This window comes from Anoplopoma fimbria, chromosome 13, assembly GCF_027596085.1.
Source record: "Anoplopoma fimbria isolate UVic2021 breed Golden Eagle Sablefish chromosome 13, Afim_UVic_2022, whole genome shotgun sequence".
Taxonomy (NCBI): domain Eukaryota; kingdom Metazoa; phylum Chordata; class Actinopteri; order Perciformes; family Anoplopomatidae; genus Anoplopoma; species Anoplopoma fimbria.
In genome coordinates this window covers 10,256,134-10,274,174 of record NC_072461.1, presented here as the reverse complement: position 1 = coordinate 10,274,174, position 18,041 = coordinate 10,256,134, and the positions used below count along the sequence as shown (strand labels likewise).

The following is an 18,041-nucleotide window of genomic DNA, read 5'->3' as shown; positions in this document are numbered from 1 at the left end:
AAAAGGCACTTTTAAAAAGACCTTTAGAGTGAATGAAGCAGCGACACCTCATCCCAGGTTAAATATAATATAAATTGAATTGAATTGCTGGAAGTTCCGGCAAAGACTGATTTGCTGACTGTTTTTTTATTTTTTATAAATGTGTACAGCAGAAGAATATTTATCTTATACCCTTTCCAATCAATTCAATCAATCTTATACAATTTAAGTAGGAAAATGTACAAAACCTGCTTCTAGATGAAGTGTGTACCTTGTTTTAGGATATGACTGCTTCTTTAAGGGGTTAAATAGAGGTCTGAGGTTAATTGGTCTCTATGACATAGTGTCATTGGGTCATTTAGACTCACAGTGAAATACAGCCATAAATATTTGATCTAACTTCTTTAACAACACCTTTACACCAAGACCCGATCACATAAGAAAAAAAAAAAATCAACACAAGTGGCACAAGTTGACTGCGAATAATCCCTCAACAGTGTCCATATTCAACATTCAACTTTCAATAAATACATTTATAAAGTACGTCACAATATACGTCATATAGTCTCTTGTTAAGATCATCAGGCTACTCTGAACTCACGTTCATAATTTGGCACAAGAATAAAATATATATCATACTTTACATTAAAACTATAATGCTGGTAATAGACTAAATTAGAATCTACGCTGTAGAAAAATAATTGGCGTATTATAAACGTAAAATCTTTCTATTGAAGGCTTAGTTATGGAAGTTGCTGCAATGACGTTGATGTGATGTAAACTGCAACCAGCTGCCGTCTGGCTCCTTTTGGATTTAAAACCATATTAGGCACTAGAAGAAGCACAGAGCAACACCAACCAACTCGAGAAACTCTAGTATGACACGTGCATACTCGCAGTAAACATCAGTAGAACAGCTGTGGGTGACCGGAAATAATGTTGTTCACTGACGGAGGGTGTTTTACAAAGTGGGTTTGCAAGAAAGTGAGCCATAGAACTTGATAAAAAAGTTTGTTTTAAAGGAATCATGTTGGAGATCCTCGTTCGACATTTAGAAATAATGTATACGCATTATAAAGCATTTTTTTGTCACAGTTACATGGCTAACTTTATAATCTCACTTGTAAAAAATGACCCCTGTTAGCAGCAAAGCTCTGCATTCACTCCAGATGTGCACTACGCCTCTTTTAAGGCTTTCTTTCTCGTCCGCCGTCCCTATCCTATGAGCTCTTTAACTCCCTGGTTGGCATACGACACTGATCTGAGTTCAGCTGTAAAGGCCTGCGAAAAACTCGGATCTGTGTCTGATGCCTGATGGGAAGCGGGGGGGGAGAAGCCGTCTCTCTGAGCGTCCGGCAGCTCAGTCCGTCTTCCAGACCGTGTTCAGGACCTTCACCACCTCCTCGTAGATGATGAAGACTATGGCCACGTCCAGACACACGCGGCCCAGCCGGGGAACCGTCCCTTTGTAGAAGCTACAGGTGGACACAAAGAGAGAGAGAGAGAATATAGAACATCAGCGTCACTTGCAGATTTAAACCCTGTAGACTTAATGTATCATAATAGTTGCACTCACGCTGCCAAGCCCTCATGTCTCAGGATCTTTAAAGCACAGTCCCATGTGCTTTTATATTTATGTGCTTCCAGACCCTTCAGAATAAATAGAAAAAGTATTGTTATTTCCAATAAATGTCAGCAGGAGGCGACGAGTCGACAAGTGTGATTTACAACCCCAGCAAGGAACACAAAAAAACCTCTGCTTTATAATGGTGACCATTTATTACTATACCTGCATTCTGGTCTTGATGACATCTAGTGGGGTGTTTCCAAAGACACTGGCTGCTCCGGCTACGGCTCCAAATACTCCGGTCAACAGGGGATTCATGGCTTTGTTGGGGTCATCACCTGGTGAACGGATGTTACAGAGGAGTCAGTAACAGTGGATGCTTGAATGCAGTCCTGCTACTGAACAACTGAACAGAGCATCTAGCTGGTAGAACCCTGTTTTCTGCCTCTTTGGACCTCAGACAATACGTGTGTCCGGATTCTATATATAGCCTATACATTATTAGTCTTCATAGTATACCATATCCCAAGTCCACACCATTATATGTACAAATACCCATGTTAGTCTTGATTCTTTTGCGTTGATGCAGCATGGCCACTGCTTCCACAAGGGTTCATGAAAGTAGAACTAAGTTATTCAAAGAAATAAAGGTGCTAACTAGAACCATATGGGGGTTCTTTGGCTTGCCCTCATAGTTGAACCCTTTGTTGTTGAAATGGAATATATTAATAATTGTGTTTTCTTAAGTGTATAATCACTGTAAAATAATTATAATTATAATCCAGTAATATCATCTGAAATTGGCTTTTCTTTTCTTTTATCGTATTGCTACTTAAGTTAAAGATCTGGGACCTTCTTCCACAAGTACCCGTCATACTGTACCGTTTTGGGGTTAACACTAATGCTTTTAAGAAATCCTTGAAGAATTATTTCTTCCTTTCTTTACAAAGGTTTCTACAGAAGCAAATGGTTCTGGGTAGAACCTCAACCCTCCAGGAAGAACCCATTTGGAACCCTTACTGTATTTCTAAGAGTGTGAAGGAGCTACTTCTAACATACATCCCAACTCGTTTTTCTATAACCCATTAGTAGTGTTGGTCTCTTGTTCAAACATCTTTTACACTAACAGACAGACAAACACATGGAAACTGACCTTTGTACCAGTTCTTGAGAGAGGTCATCACATAGAACCGAATAGCTTGGTTGGAGCCTTGTTTGAGGACCGTGGCAGTGAGACCCTGATATGTCCCTCTTATTCCTGGTAAGGCACCATAAGAAGGACTTAATAACACATTTAGTAAACAACATCATGGCTGGAAGCTACACTAATTGTATCAGCAGTGTTTCCAGCTGCATTACCCTGTCTGACCAGTAGATGTCAGGTAGGTAACACGCACTGCGGCCCGTCTTTACCTTGAGCATTGACGATCTCTCTGACTCCGTGGAAGAAGCCCTTGTATTTGGGGTTGGCTGACGTCTGGTCATGAATGAATTTAACCTTGGTAGATAAAAAAAAAAGAATGAACGGAGTTATTGTTTTGCAATTACAAAGAAGGGAGAATCACTGAATACTGAAAACTGCACAAATGTTTAGTCTGTCCTTCTTTTTCAAATGAAACAGTGACGCAGTGTGTAGGGGGACACGATATCAAACAGTTCTTCTGAGAATATAATAAGTACAGAAGAGCTTCTTCGTATCAAAATGTTTCTGCTTCTAATCTCCTTTGTTTCTGAGTTTAATGAACGTCCGGAGATTTGTTTAAGTCCTTGAAAAACAGCAGGATGTTTATTCTGTGGACATATCTTTTGTAGGCTTCTTATACAAAAAATTACAAATTGACAGAGAACATGGGACTTGATGTTTCAGGTATATTCGTCTTCGCCGGGCATTTAGTGAAACAAAAAAAATCCAACAAATGAAATCAGAAATCTGACCACAGATCAGCTGGTAACATACCTTAACAGTTTCCATGGGACAGACCACCAAAACGGCCTCCAGGATCCCGGCTCCGAGCCCACACAGCAGGCCTTTGGTGCTGTCCAGACGACCGGACTCGTCCCTCGCATGGTTGCTGAGGAACTCAAACACCCCGAACCTGAGTAACGGAAGAAAAACACATTATTGTAAATGCTTGTATTACTTAAGAATATTTACCTTTGTGAGTACACAGTGCATCTATGACATTCTCCCTGCCGGACTCTTGATCACTGTAAGCTTTTGAAAATAAATCGCTGTCTCCCTCTTGCTGTCTCCTCATCTGTCTGTATTTGGGTCCAATCCCAATGTCCCCCCCCCCCGTCGTCCCCCCCCCCCTTCAGCCCTGAACCCCCTGGGGACTTAACCAACGTCACCTGGTAAATGCTTGAATGAAAGAGGCCCCAAGGGCTTGAAATGGTATTAATCCGAAGGGACCTAACTTTGCTGCAACATACCACGTTACCTTGACAACTAAAAACTGAGCGCAATTGTTCACGGTTTTGTTTACTGCCTGATTTGAACGTTTACCAGGATCTTGCCGAAGAGGTTATAATGTCAAATTGTCAATACTGTTTTTGTCGAAAAATAATAAGAAAAAATTAAAGAAATGATTAAATAAACCAGGTGTTTAATATTAATATATATGTAATGTTTTTTTATTATTGTAATAGTGTTTTTTTATGAACCATCTTAAATCATAAATGTTAATGTTTCTGTGTAGATTTAATATGCCAGGCTGAACACCCATGCGCCGGCTTCTTTGTTTACCGCTTCTGGTCTTCCCCTTTAACCCCGCGTATCAACGTCATGGAGCTATGAATTGTGGGGGGATCCCCTCGGGGCAAAGTGTGTACTGCGAGTGTGCATAAAGGGCTCAAAATGTCTTTGAGAGAGCCCTCAAGCTCTCGACGATCTGACAGCAGGACGGCCCTAACTCCCTGGACATTGGGACTGAGCCAGTGTCTCCCTGCACCGCCAATCGTGACAACAAGTTGAAACAAACAGGTGGAGATATTGCAGTGTAATATAATGAGATTCTCCCTAGCAAAAAACAAGAATGTTTAGACCACTGAAAGTGCAGAATGTGCTTACAGCTTTCAATTCATTATCCTTCCTTTCCTGCGTCCTCATTAAGGATCCACCAATAAACCGTGGTGTCTCAGTAACCAATGAGTGACCAGCAACAGCTGCCATGGAAGCCGGCCCAAAGAGAGAGAGAGAGAGAGAGAGATAGAGAGAGAGGGGTGTGGTTTATGTATCTCTTCAATCAGAAAATGTTGTGCCAGAGAGTCCTTTACAAGAAAGGTTATTTATAGATGGAATTGAATTGCACTGAAGGGAGGACGCTGCCCGGTACATTTAGCAAAAAGGGTGGGGGAGGACGGACACTTGGGTCTTGATGAATGCTTTGTTTTCCTCCCTGTCTCTTCTCAGTCTGCCCGAACCATCTACCTGCCGTCCTTACGTCTCTAATGGGATTCGTCTCTTCTGCTCGGCTTGCGTGATTCTAGTTTTTTAAATAACTATCCTATAATTTCTCCTCCGCTCATTAACCTTCCACGTCTGTTCCTCTGCCTCGCTCCTCGCACAGGTTTACTTTTGAAATTCTCCACACAATGAACAGGCTCCCACTGTCGAGCGGTGAACAAACAACACATACAAATAAATCCTTTCAGTTCTTTCTCTTGATGCACACGACTCGCCGACTACAAAACAGCTTTTTAGCCCTGGAGAGAATAAAAAAAAAAAAAAGCTTTCCTCCCTGCAGCTTTCTTAGACTTAGTCAGCAGTGCACTTAATAACTAACCTTGTGAGACAAAGGCTGTTCGTTAGAAGCTGCTGGAGAGAAATGTGCCGTTGTCAGGCCCACTCCTGTGCCAATTTACTCTCTCTCCAAACTCCCCCTCCCAACCCATTTAACAAGTGGACTGAACTTCTCCGCTAGGACGTGACATGTTTTGGCCGACATCCACAGTCGGGGATGAGTCATTCCCAATCTCCATTAGTGGGTCTTTCAACAAGGTCAGTCCAGCCGATGAGAAGTGGATATGAAGGAGATAAAGAAAGGAGTCGGCTGCATCCTTAAAAAGAATAGAAAGAAAGGAGGATGGACAGACGTGAGAGAGGGATGTAAATATGGATAAAGGGCCAAGAGGACGGAAAGGTCAAAGGCTCTCTTGTCTGTCCCTCTCATACCCCTCTTACGACCCTCCAGGAGCCTGTTTGGCGCATGATGGTGCACAGGCAATCAGTTAATGGGATGGGGGAGGCAGGGGGCGATAGGGAGGGGGGGGGAGGGAAGATGGAGGAAGTAAGAAGAGAACGGATCGAAACAGAGACAGCGGGCAGTGGCAAAAATGCGATGTTCTCCGTAAATCCATCTAACTGTCACTTTCAGTCTTTCCGTCATGTTTCATTTCCTTTATTTACGTTTTTTATGTATTGTTGTGTAACTTTAAACACTTGTTCCAAAGCTGAAAATGTACACAACTTACACACAGCAGGTTACATTTTTATAAACAACGTAGCCACTTATGCGCATTTTCTTACATAACAATGTGCGACGACAAAACAAAAACCAGTCAGACTCCCTCTGGAAAAGGCTGACTGACACTCATATGTGCACACATACACACACACTGCACATAAACACACACACACACACACACACACACACACACACACACACACACACACACACACACACACACACACACACACACATTGACAGAGTGCCATCCCAAGTCTTCCTCTCTGTACTCCTATTGAAACCCTGCCTGAGTTTGAGTGGCATCTTTGCTCCGCCTGGCTGAGCTTGTCTCTCCATCAAACAGACAGGCTCTGCCCACACACACACACGGCGTCACACACACACACACACACACACACACACACACACACACACACACACACACACACACACACACACACACACACACACACAGAAAGAAAGAAAGATTGAAAGAAATAAAGGGAAGTGACGGTGAACAAAAAATTGTGGCAGTAAAATTGCTTACTTCGTTTTTCTTAAGCAACACGTGCGTGCTCGCATGCGTGAGCACACGTGCACAGCAATAGTGCACATTTGTCTGGAGATAAATGTCATCGCTGCAAAAGAATAATGTAATTATACCGAAGGCTAGTGTGGCATTTATGCCTTGAATTGTGGGTAATGGACTAGAATAATTGGAACGTGTGAGTTAGTGGTTCCAGGTAGACGATCACAGCGGCTCCGACAGAAGTGCTCCTTTTATTCCAGACTTTACTGCACACATATACACACCTCCTTATGTGTTTATTAGAATATAAATATGGAGCGCCTTGGTAGCCGAGTGGTTACAGCGCATGCCATATAACCACAACGTCCTGGGTTGTCATACCCCTCTCTCCCTCTCTCTCTCTATCTTTCTTTCTCCCCCGTTTCTTCAGTGGCCTCTGTAGAATAAAGGCGGAAATGCCCAAACTAAGAAACTATTATTTATTCAACCAATTTGTCTATAAGTACATTTGAGATTTACTACTTTACATTGGTCAAATTTTATGTCACAAATTTTGCCTGATCTTGAGTACTTTTATTCTTCGTTTATTCGTCTTATCCTTTTAGTTATTTTACTCACCTGACTGCAGATTTGGGTATGGATCCATACAGCAGTGAGCTGAGTCCTCTGTAGAGTCCTTTAACACCATGACCCTGAACTGTCTGTCTCACACAGTCACCTGGAGGAAGACACACACACACACACACACACACATTATAAAATGTTCAAATTACATTCAATGAAATTACTCTTTAAAGGTTTCTTTGGTAGAAATGTGTTTTTTTATTAATTGAGTGCATTAATCGCAGCCAGCATAGGAATTGGTTCATTTTTCCCTATAGCATAATCAATGTAGCGCTACAGTGTTTTTCATTAATTAATCTCTTCGCTCTGTGCCATCAGTATGGAATGACTCTGCTAAAGATTACACACAACATCTGTCCTTCAACTTTGGTTCATCAACAGATTGTTTTCCCCAAAACTTGGTGCTTTTCTTTGAACTTGCGTCTAGAGATATCCATCTAGAGTCGTAAATTCGTGTTCTGCTATCGAGCCAAATGCACAACTGGGCAGAAAAGCAACAGCTGTCTTGAGCGCTCATTAGCACGGTCTCGGATCCTCAGAGCTCGAGCCAACATTAAAGTCACACATCCTGGCTGAGTGTGTGTGTGTGTGTGTGTGTGTGTGTGTGTGTGTGTGTGTGTGTGTGTGTGTGTGTGTGTGTGTGTGTGTGTGTGGGTGTGTGTGGGTGTGTGTGAGTGGGTGTATGTTTACCCTGACACGCATGGATTGTGAGTGTGCATTGGTCTGTTCTATGTCATATTAACAAGCACAGTGACAGCCTGCCAGAATCCCTTATGTACCTAGGGATGATGGGTAATTAGATAATGAGCTCCTGAGAGAGGCACAGAGACAGGATGAAGAACAGAATATACTGAAGGTATAGGTAGGTAGGTAGTTAGGTAGGCAGGTAAAAAGGTAGGTAGGTAGTTAGGTTGGTAGGAAGGAAGATAGGTAGGTAGATAGGTAGGTGGGCAGGTATGGTGGAGGGAAGGAAGGCAGGTAGGTAGACATGTGCTTGTTTACAGTCTCTGTGCTAAGCTAAGCTAACTGGCTGCTGGTAGTAGCTTCATATTTACCATGAGCGTGGTGCTCCGTTAATGTCTTTAGTTGTCCTGTTGTTTTATTGTGTTTATTTTTTTAATGCTAGCTGCAAAGATGAAATGAAAAAAACTAACAACTTAAGTGGAACATTTTGCTAAATGAATCTAATTAAACCCTGTATTCAGCTCTTTATATATTGGCTAGGAAAGAACAGGAGCTGTTAAAACATTCGTCATACACGTCACGCTCACCTATTCCTCTGTATTTGGGTGGATTGGCCTTCTCATCCAGTTGTAACTGGGTCTTGACGTACTCTGTGGGGAAGGTGATGCAGATCTCTATGCCTCCTGCAATGCCGCCTGAAAAATCACAGACAATCAGAGCAGATGTTAATGGGTAAAATGAAAAAAATGTATTTAACCTAGAGCAGACAAAACAAAGTGAGTACACCATGTCTGCAGCCTAAAACCGAGCCTGACTCAGTGCCCTGTCATTCTTATAAATTTACACGGAGGAGCCATCGCCTCATGGATCATTACAGCGAACCCACAAATGGCTCTCCCTCCATAAACATTAAAAGCACAGCAGTCGAGGGAGGAAGAGCAACGAGCTGAGTGGTGATTAATCAACTGCGGCTAAACTACGCCGGCGACTGTGCTGTTTGAGAGAAGAAGGGAGGCGGTTTGTGAGAAAACATTTCTGCTTTTTAAATATCCTGTACCATTTTTTTAGCCTGTGATTTCAGAGAATAACATATACAGAAAGAAAGAAATGAAGTGAATGAACGAAGGCGTGTGTGACCGCTACAGAGTTAAAGCCTGAGACGAGCTGCGGTCGATGAGTCCAGTAGATGAGGACAAGTGTCCAAAAGCGAGGCTGATGCTCAGCACAGAGGAGTCACGGGGGGGAGGATGGAGGAGGGAGGATGGAAACAGGGCTGACATTAATTAAATTATCTGCTCAGCCTGCAGGGAGGGGCTCCATTACCCAGACCAAGACCCTCCATTAACTCAATGACACTGACACACACATGCAAACACACACACAAGCGGTGCATGGTGAGATACACACATTCTGTGGTTACACAGAAATGTACAGACAGACAAAAAAATTTTTCCTGATCTGAAATAAGTGTTTTTGTGCCATGTCGGAAAAGGCCAGAACACAAAAAAAAAGATAAATGGGAAGTCAAAAACAGAAATGTCCAAATCGGACTCACAGAGAAGCAGTCTCAACAGGAAGTGGTCTTGATTCTTCATCTGTTTCTGGAAATTACCAGAAGTGTAATCACATGTTTACTATTTTTAAGAAAAAGTTGCAGTTGCTGAGATAAAATAAGGCTTCCCATACACCACCAAGAATGTATACAACATGTCCATGTTAAAGCCCCTTTATGTAGAATATTTATGAGGTTAAAGCATTCTTAAAATTCTTCTCATAGCATGAGTTTTTTGCTTGTAGAAAAAACGAGAAAATCCAGTTTAAAATGGGTGCAGTCTATGTGCTGCTTTTTTTTTTCAACACTGGCTGAAAGTCTTGGAAGTAGAATGTGTTACTACTAGTGTATTTTATTTTTCTCCCAGTGTATCCTGGCTCCACATGCTGCCACAGCAAAGCGATGTTTCACTCAACATGCACATGTGTCATTAAGCTCCTTACATGCTGCCAACACAATCATTTATCACTGTGGCACCCAGAAGCAGAGCCTCCACTTACCTACAATAAGATAAAAGCATATATTTAACCCAGGACATGCGTTTTAGGACGATAAGTAGATACATAACATGGGGAATTTCTTCCCGATATAAGATTATAAGCCTGCGTCTCTTTATCTGCGCCTCCTCTCCTGAGAGTGGGGCTGATTTAATAAAGGAAATCAATAAGGGAAAATGGCGTTTACTTAAGGCTGCACAATTATCTAATACCATCATTTAGAGTCATTTATCTCCATACCATTGAATTGTGGGAAAATTGAGATATTAAAATTGAGGGATTCACATCTTTGACGTGTAAATCAATGATACAGTAAACATTTACAGCTAAATGTGTCAAGCACAATATTTGAAATACCTGAAAATGTCTGAACATTTTTATTCTACCCAAACATTACACATCCATTTATTTTATTCAGTGTGATGAAAGTTATTTTGATTTTGCAACATGTGATTTTGAGTATTTCAGTTACCATCAGTATTGGGATGATGCTGTGATTAGAGGCACAATCATAAACCTGCTTATCATTGATTATAGCATGAGTCATAAAAAACTGTGAGTACCACAAAGCTGAATCATGTGATTTCTCACACACATACACACACCCACAAACTCACACACACACTTTAACCACCCGGCCAGTGAGCTGTCAGTAAATGTTGGCTGAGCCGTAACAGGAGTCACATGAGCTCTACAACGCTCCACTCCAGCTGTGCTGATCCAGGATCAGTGGGTCAGTGTTATCTTGTAGAAGAAGAAAACAATAAACCTCATTCATCTGTTTTCAGCCGAGACGGCGGCCTTAACGTGAAAAACCCAACCGGCAGTCACCCGGCAACCCGCATAAACACGATCAATCCTCATCAGGAGGAGCAGCGCTTCGTTTCAGTCCATTTTTGAAGCCCACATCCAAAACACACATATTTCACACGCACAAACTTACATATGACACCCTAAACGACTCCCGTGCAACTGCCAGGCGTGGGTGACAAGAGCCAAACGGCCATTAATCTTTATCTCCGTCGGCTCGCTCCCCTCACCCGTTCTTCATTTTTCTCCCAGCGTCCCTCCTCCCCCCTTTCCTCTTCCCCCAGCAGCAGCACTTTTCCACACCGTGTCATAAAATCAATGCATCCACATAGATCCTTGACACTTGCTATTACACGAGAAAGAAATGGAAACGGCGTTGGGAGTGATATTCACAACCCAGAGGCGGGGAAAAAATGGAAACACATCTGCTCCTTCAGACTCTTGGAGATTTAAAAACAAGCTGGGCAGCAGTTTAATGAATCTGACCTAGGCGGCATGACTTCGTGTACGCTTCAAAGGTAACTCTGTGTTCGGAACAATCAATAAACACTTCAGACATGGGGAAATCACACCTATATGTGATTGTTTGTCATATCATTCCAGAGGCATGAATGTGCTGCTATAACAGCCTCCCTCTTCTGCAAAAAGGATTTCCAAAAGAATGTTGATCGAAAGGGATTTGCTTCCATTCAGCCACAAGAGCGTTGGGTGATAAGGCCTGACTCATAGTCAGCTGTTTGATGGTGTTGATCAAGTTCATCCATACCAAACTTGGCCAAACATTGCTTTGTGAATCGGGCTTTGTGCTGGTGGAACTGGATTAGAAGTCCGGGAACCACCAGAGTCATTAGGGTTTATCCTCAGGGATCCATGGACGTTTTTTTATTTTCCAACTATAAAGACGCCCATGTTAAAAGAAAAATCATATTATATATTAAATATGGTGACATTTATAATAAAGACCCTCTAAGCAGACCCATCTTGTCATGATTCACATTATTTTTTTGTAAATTAGTCAGTAGCAATCGATAACAACGTGATATGCTTATTCTACATAAATTCTAAAAACTATAAATACATTAGTTTAAAAACGATTCAAAGAAATTAATAATAACCTATATTCTTTGGTATGTTTGTCATATAAAGATATGCAATAATGATTGCTGGGTCATATGTTTGGTGTTGTTTATTACTACTAACTGTGCCATTACAGTTTCCTGAAGCCCAAGGTGACGTCTTCAAATTCCAATTTTTTTTAAACGACATCCAGTTTACTATCACATAAGACAAAAAAAAGCAGGAAGCGTTTTTTCTTAAAAGATTACTTAAACTGGCGATATATCACCAGAGTAGTTTATCCAGACTTATCGAGCTAAAAATCCACTGATCATTTCAGCGCCACATAGTTTTGAACACACAGAGAGGCGCAGAGGGAGCCAGGTGTGCGTCTGGCGGTGCAGCTGACAGGGAGGAACCGTCTCTGGAACCCTTTCCTGTCTGCTTGGGTGACTCTAACGAGCATCCAACACATCTGGTCCACTAAGAAACTTCCCTTCTCTTTGGAGGAGCTGATAATCTAGCACGTCCTCACCATTTCCTTCAAAATAAACCTTTTTAGAGAATTAAGATTCTCTTTCAGTGACTCCATATCCGTCTAAGACAGGAAAAACCCATAACCCATAACAGTCAACAATGTGTATCTACGTGTGTGTGTGTGTGTGTGTGTGTGTGTGTGTGTGTGTGTGTGTGTGTGTGTGTGTGTGTGTGTGTATGTAACAGGAAATTAATAAGCAGTTTTCCAGCGGAATCTATCTATTATTCATCCGGATGTCCTTTATTTAGATTATTATCTCTCACTTTAAATTCTCTGGAGTCCGGGTAAAGATGTTGTTAAGTCCATGTCTCCAGTCCAAAAGGAGAACGTAGCCAGAGGACTGATGTACTTCAAACATGAGGTGTCCCATTAACAGGGCCGTAGTATCCCTGTTTGCCTCGTGCAAAAAACATGAAAAGAATTATTCATCTGACGCCTGGCCTTTCAGGCTTCCTCTGTCCCGAGCGTCACTCCCTAATGCCGAGCTGATGCTTAATTACAGGATGGATTGCCGATTTTTTTTTTTACACGGGAGCCGTTTTCACTGCAGCGTGTTAAAACACAAACGTTCACAGGTTTGCTTTGACAGTTTGTACAGCTGTAGACAAGGCTGCTGGGCTCTTTGCAGCTGAATGGGTATCCATGTTTTACATTTAGATGAATTACATAGAGGTTTGAGCTTGTAGCCCAACAGACTGTATATTCAGTCTGCTGATCAGCCTGATTTTGCATGCAATTATGAGCGTTTCAAAACTTTAGCTTGATGCATTCAAGGAAGCTCTGACTTCAAAAGTTCAGCACTAACTAAGCATCGATCTGTATTAAAAAATTAGGCTGTCAAAGTCTCAAACAAAGAATTAATAAACAGAATGATATAATAAATATATTTATATTAACATCACATTGCCTCAGCTCTATAGAGGGTTTTAGCGTCTTTCAACTTTCCTGTTTTGATTCAGTCTAACCTCTCTCTTCAGAGTGGTTTCCAGAAGCAAAAGGCAGTGTAAAACCCCAGTTCCGAACAGCAGGCGGGCAAAGGTTAGCGACTAGCTGGTTTGAAAATACAGTTAACTCGTAGCAGCTAAAGATATTTCCCTCAGGACTACATAACAACCCCATCGCTCATAGAAAGAGGCAGATTGAGAAAATGGGTTTTCAAGGCCTTTAAAAGATTGCTGTTGGCCGACAATCTCGAACTAAACGTCAGAGTGTTTTATTTTTCAACCAAAAAGTTAATTATGTGAGAATGAATTGCCCTGCTGTGATTAAATAACTCTGATCGATGCTCTGAAATTAGTTTTGAGTTAACTTTCACATGACTGTGTAATGAATTAAAACCCGCTGCTGACTGAAAGAGAGAAAATCTTATGAGAAAAGGGTGACTTGCAACTAGTGAGATAAAACCATAGACTGTAAATAAGAAGTGGACACCAAGACATCATCCATTTGGTTTGAAGCATCGAGTTTGGCATTTTGGCATTTGCCATCTCTGTTTTAGGCTGTTGACATAATGGTTTTTGGCCTGTCAGCATCTTGGGTTTTGGTCATCTAAATCTTGTTTTTTGGCAGTTGACCTCTTGGTTTTTGAGCGTCGGCATCTTAGTTTTCGGTCTATCAACATCTTGGTTATTGGTCGTCGAAATCTTGGATTTTAGCCTGTCTACATTTCTACTTTGTTTTTTGGTCATGGATATCTTGTTTTTTGCAACCATAAGTAACAGGAAAGGGTAAAGCTAAGCAGAACCTAACAATGATTAAGACATTTTGAGGTGACCAAAAATGTTGAAATGAATTGAAAACACATTGTGAAAGGTTTGAAGTTGGAAGAAGAAAACAGGGACAACTCCCAGACCAGACAACTACGTTGCAGCTACCTGCCAACCACAAGGTTGCCACACCCTAAAGCCTACCCTTCTTTATGGTCTATTTGACTCTAAATGGGACCATCATTTACCAACTGAAATTACGTTGTATTAAAGAGACCATAAACTCATGTTTTCAATGTTTACTGTAATAAATCAAGTTAAAAGTAGGGTCATTTTCTCATAGCCTTCTATGCCCCAAGATGGCCAGTAGAAAGAATGCAAGTTTATGGCACTTCTACATTGACTTCACTTTTCAGAACTGGAGGTTGCCGCCTGGACAAAACCTGCAAAACCTGTGGTGCTGTAATGACTTTCAAAGACATTCACAAATGCAATGAAGAATGCTGTCATGTGGGCCTTTCTGCACTCATTTCTATTTGTTTGTGTGGAAGCATTACGCCAAGATGTAGCAGACAGGCCGTCACATGCACTGTAATTTATCAACTGGCCTTCTGGTACTCGGGGGTCTGGGAGCAGACAGCACAGCGCAGAAAAGGGGATCGCCTGCGTCACCTGTGACGCGAGGGAGCAGGGAGTAAGCGCCTCGTTTGACGAGCCCTCTGAGCCTGAGAGGAGACAACCACTCAGAGAAACCTAGCCGGCTGCCCCGAGGCCAGAGAGAGGGAGAGAGAGGGAGAGAGAGAGACGGAGGAGAGGAAAAGAAGGAAGAGGGAACAGGAAAAGTGACATAAAAGCAAGCCCGTCTCGGTGGAAAATCTAATCCATCATAAAATCAAGATAAAAAAAGGAATAAAAGGACTTTCTCTTTCTTTCAGTCCATCCCTCTGCTTCCTAGGCTCTGCTCAGAAGTGTTACAAATAAACGCCATGACAGAGTAAGAATGCACAACGGCCAGCAAATCAGGACCAGAGACTCCATTTAGACCGCTCTCTCTCCCTCAGGCCTCGCGCAGACAAAAGCCTCCCTCCTTTCTTGTCTCAACTCCGGCCATCGCCAGTGGCTGCCGAGAGAGGACTTTAAACTATCCAATGGGAGCAGAAAGAGCTCACGGATCTCTAAAAGCTTTGGAAATGTGTGTGAACGCTCACCCCTCCTCCCTAACCACTCTCTCCGTCTATGTGGGCCCTGTAACCCATTAAGCTTCAACCTTCTACTTCTTGCTTTGTCTACTGTGGAGCCTTCGATGCGAGAATGCGCAGCTGGGTCTCTTTCGCCACACACACACACACAGACATGCTGCTAACCATAACAGATGAACCTGAAGTAGCATTAGCATGTCGGAGCACTGCGAGGGGTGTCAACTGGATTTATGAAACTGCCACAGCTGGGCGAGAGGAATTCATAATCCTGACGATGTAAACTATCGGCTGTGGCGATTGATGGACGACTGAAAAAGGACAGTCGCTGAGTCATGCTTTGAACATCAAACTATACACATGCACTTTCATTCTGAAAAACCTTTGCAAGACTGATAAATCAATGGCTTCCTGACAGCGAGGCCGGGAGGAGTCAGAGGGTGAACAGAGTTGAGAGACAGGGAGGATGAGATCATGCAGCCGTTGCAAAAAAAAAGAAAACTGGAACGACAGGCTCGAGACGAGCTAAACGACACAGGGAGCGACGCGCGGGGCCATATCCAGTCAATCAGGCTGCACAGGACTGATGGGGGGAGGGGAGGGGGGAGGGAAAGGTCTCACCACGGCTGCATTTCCAATTTCTCCCGGGCTGACAGGACGACACCAGTCAGGAGATTTGTTTTGTTTCCCTCTCTCCTCGCTCCACGTACCACAAAATCATTCACTCAAACAGTTGTTTTTAAAGTGTTTGAATCGTTATTGATACGCTATGCTGTAAAAGCAAGACAATCAGGTGATAAAGAAGTGGATAAGAAGCTCAAAAGTATGTGAGGGAGTTATTTTTATGCTGAATTTAAACAAAAGTAAATTACCTTAGTATATAAAAACATGAATTACATAAAAGCTTTTTTGTGCCTTCAGGGTTAGAAACACTAAAACCTCTTAATACAGTTAGATGTCGTTTGTTTGTGTTTTTCCAAACCATGTGATTGAACGAATTAATGGAGCTAAATCTGAATTGGATGGGGCAGTGTGAATGTATAAAAATGCACATTACGATTAAGACGGATTAACACGGTTAATCATTTTCAACCAAGCATTGGCTGGTTTTGACTTCTCGAGTGTGAGGTTTTAATGCGTACCTTTGTCCTGTTTATCATAGTAAACTAAATATTTCGGGGCTTTGAACTCTTGGCCAGGTAAAAAAAAGCAAGTTGAAGAAGTCACCATTGGCTCTGATAATTTATGGGAATGTTTCACTATTAAGACATAATGATTCATCGATTGATAAAAAAAAAAAAAAAGAATTCAGCACAACATCTAAAATAATCCTGAGCGGCAGCCCTGTAATAGTTATCTTTTTTTTTCAATCTCCAATCAAAAGGAATTCATTCAGAACGCTGAAATATTCAGCATGGAGCCGGTGCCAGAGAACAAGGCTGAAATCAACAGAGTGCTGCCAAATAGCAGCGTGAAGCCTTAATACAGGGGCAGCTATGAGAGGCTCTTCATCAGCTGGAGCTGCTGCACCCTGATCATCAACACAGGAGGGGGGAGGGCGGAGCAGCGGGAGAGGAAGAGTGGGGTTTCTGAACCTCAGCGGGGATAAACTGATGAATCACAGGAATGGTTGACAACAAGCATGACTGAAGCAGTGCTAAAACAATAAGTCGATCAATTGATCTGTTAATATGTCAATAAATATATATAAAAAATGTAAATAAAATGTGTTCCCCTTTTTCACATTAAGAGAGATCAGCAGATTAATCGGTTTGGCTTTAAATTACGTTTTAGATGTTTATTATTTAGATTGTAAGCGATATTTTGACATTTATTCACCACATGATTAACCAAATAAATGGATCAACAGTTGTAGTATTTAGGTACATTAGTTAGAATGCAGCACTGAGATGATAGAATGGATCAATATATTTCTGCCACTCGACACAAGGTCCATTTAGTAGCTGCTGAGGGACTTGTTTCATCACATCACAGGATATTCAGTCCTTAAAGTGATCTTGAAAGAAGAAAATATTAACTTCTACATCTACAATTGAATGATAACTGGGGGGAAAAGATCACGTGATATGATGAAGAAGAAAAAGCTCAACATTAAAGGCTATGCATCCTCTCTAACGGCATTATGTGAGGTGTCCTGGAGGTGATCTTTAGAAGCACATCGGTGCTGCAGCTAAGATCCCACCGTGACAGGACGGCTTCACGAGGGTCACCAGGTCAGCACTGTTTGAGGGCAAGTGATAGAAGTTGGTGGAAAAATGTAGCAAGTCTGTTTAAAAACCTGCTTCCGCATTATGTGTTGAGTTGTTGACTTTACTTATATCTTATATACAAGTTTACATTAACTCCTGTCACCTCAATTAACTGAATGGTTTGGCTCTTTTGCCTTTTGTTCAATTATTTTTCAAGTATTTATTTTGTTTTGCACCTTTGCTGCTCGTACAAAGTAGCCGAATTTAAAAAGCAATAGAACATTTTGTTAAACTCTAACTTCTTCACAAACAAGTAACATTGTGTCTAACTTCCCGATGGACTCACCTGCCAGAATAGCCTTTCCCGGGTGAGTTAGTTTCGTTTTCCCCGCCGGTGCCGCCGCCGCCGCCGCCGCCGCCAGACACCTCGGTCTGCAGAAGGGGCCGATACACGCGCCTCTATCCTGCATAATTACCGGGGAAATGCACACTTATAGATATAAACCCCCCAAAAAAAGCTTCTACTCTATTCAGCTTTTATATTAAAGTAGCTTAAGTGGCTTGAAAATCTTCAAGTGGAGCGGAGCGCGCGACACATTGGCAGCTGCTGTCTGGTGCTCTCCTGGATGCTGCAGGTGACCCGGG

General features: G+C 42.1%; 1 protein-coding gene across 1 annotated transcript; it reads right to left on the bottom strand.

The window, feature by feature from the left end:
- Positions 1-1,308: 1,308 nt before the first annotated feature.
- On the bottom strand, positions 1,309-17,993 carry si:dkey-178e17.1 (tricarboxylate transport protein B, mitochondrial). Its single transcript, XM_054611094.1, has 9 exons — positions 17,743-17,993; positions 8,419-8,526; positions 7,142-7,241; positions 3,504-3,642; positions 2,960-3,044; positions 2,700-2,804; positions 1,769-1,884; positions 1,556-1,629; positions 1,309-1,454 (listed from the first exon to the last, which is right to left on the bottom strand). The coding sequence occupies exons 1-9, from the start codon at positions 17,864-17,866 to the stop codon at positions 1,340-1,342; spliced, it is 966 nt and encodes a 321-aa protein (XP_054467069.1). The 5' UTR covers positions 17,867-17,993; the 3' UTR covers positions 1,309-1,339.
- Positions 17,994-18,041: the final 48 nt, after the last annotated feature.

Excerpts from the sequence above, each read along its gene's own strand:
- si:dkey-178e17.1 (XM_054611094.1), bottom strand. The coding sequence starts at position 17,866 with ATGCAGGATAGAGGCGCGTGTATCGGCCCCTTCTGCAGACCGAGGTGT. Across the intron at positions 3,643-7,141 it reads ATACCCAAATCTGCAGTCAG|GTTCGGGGTGTTTGAGTTCC; the intron begins GTGAGTAAAATA and ends TCCGTTACTCAG. Across the intron at positions 1,455-1,555 it reads AGACATGAGGGCTTGGCAGC|CTTCTACAAAGGGACGGTTC; the intron begins GTGAGTGCAACT and ends GTCCACCTGTAG.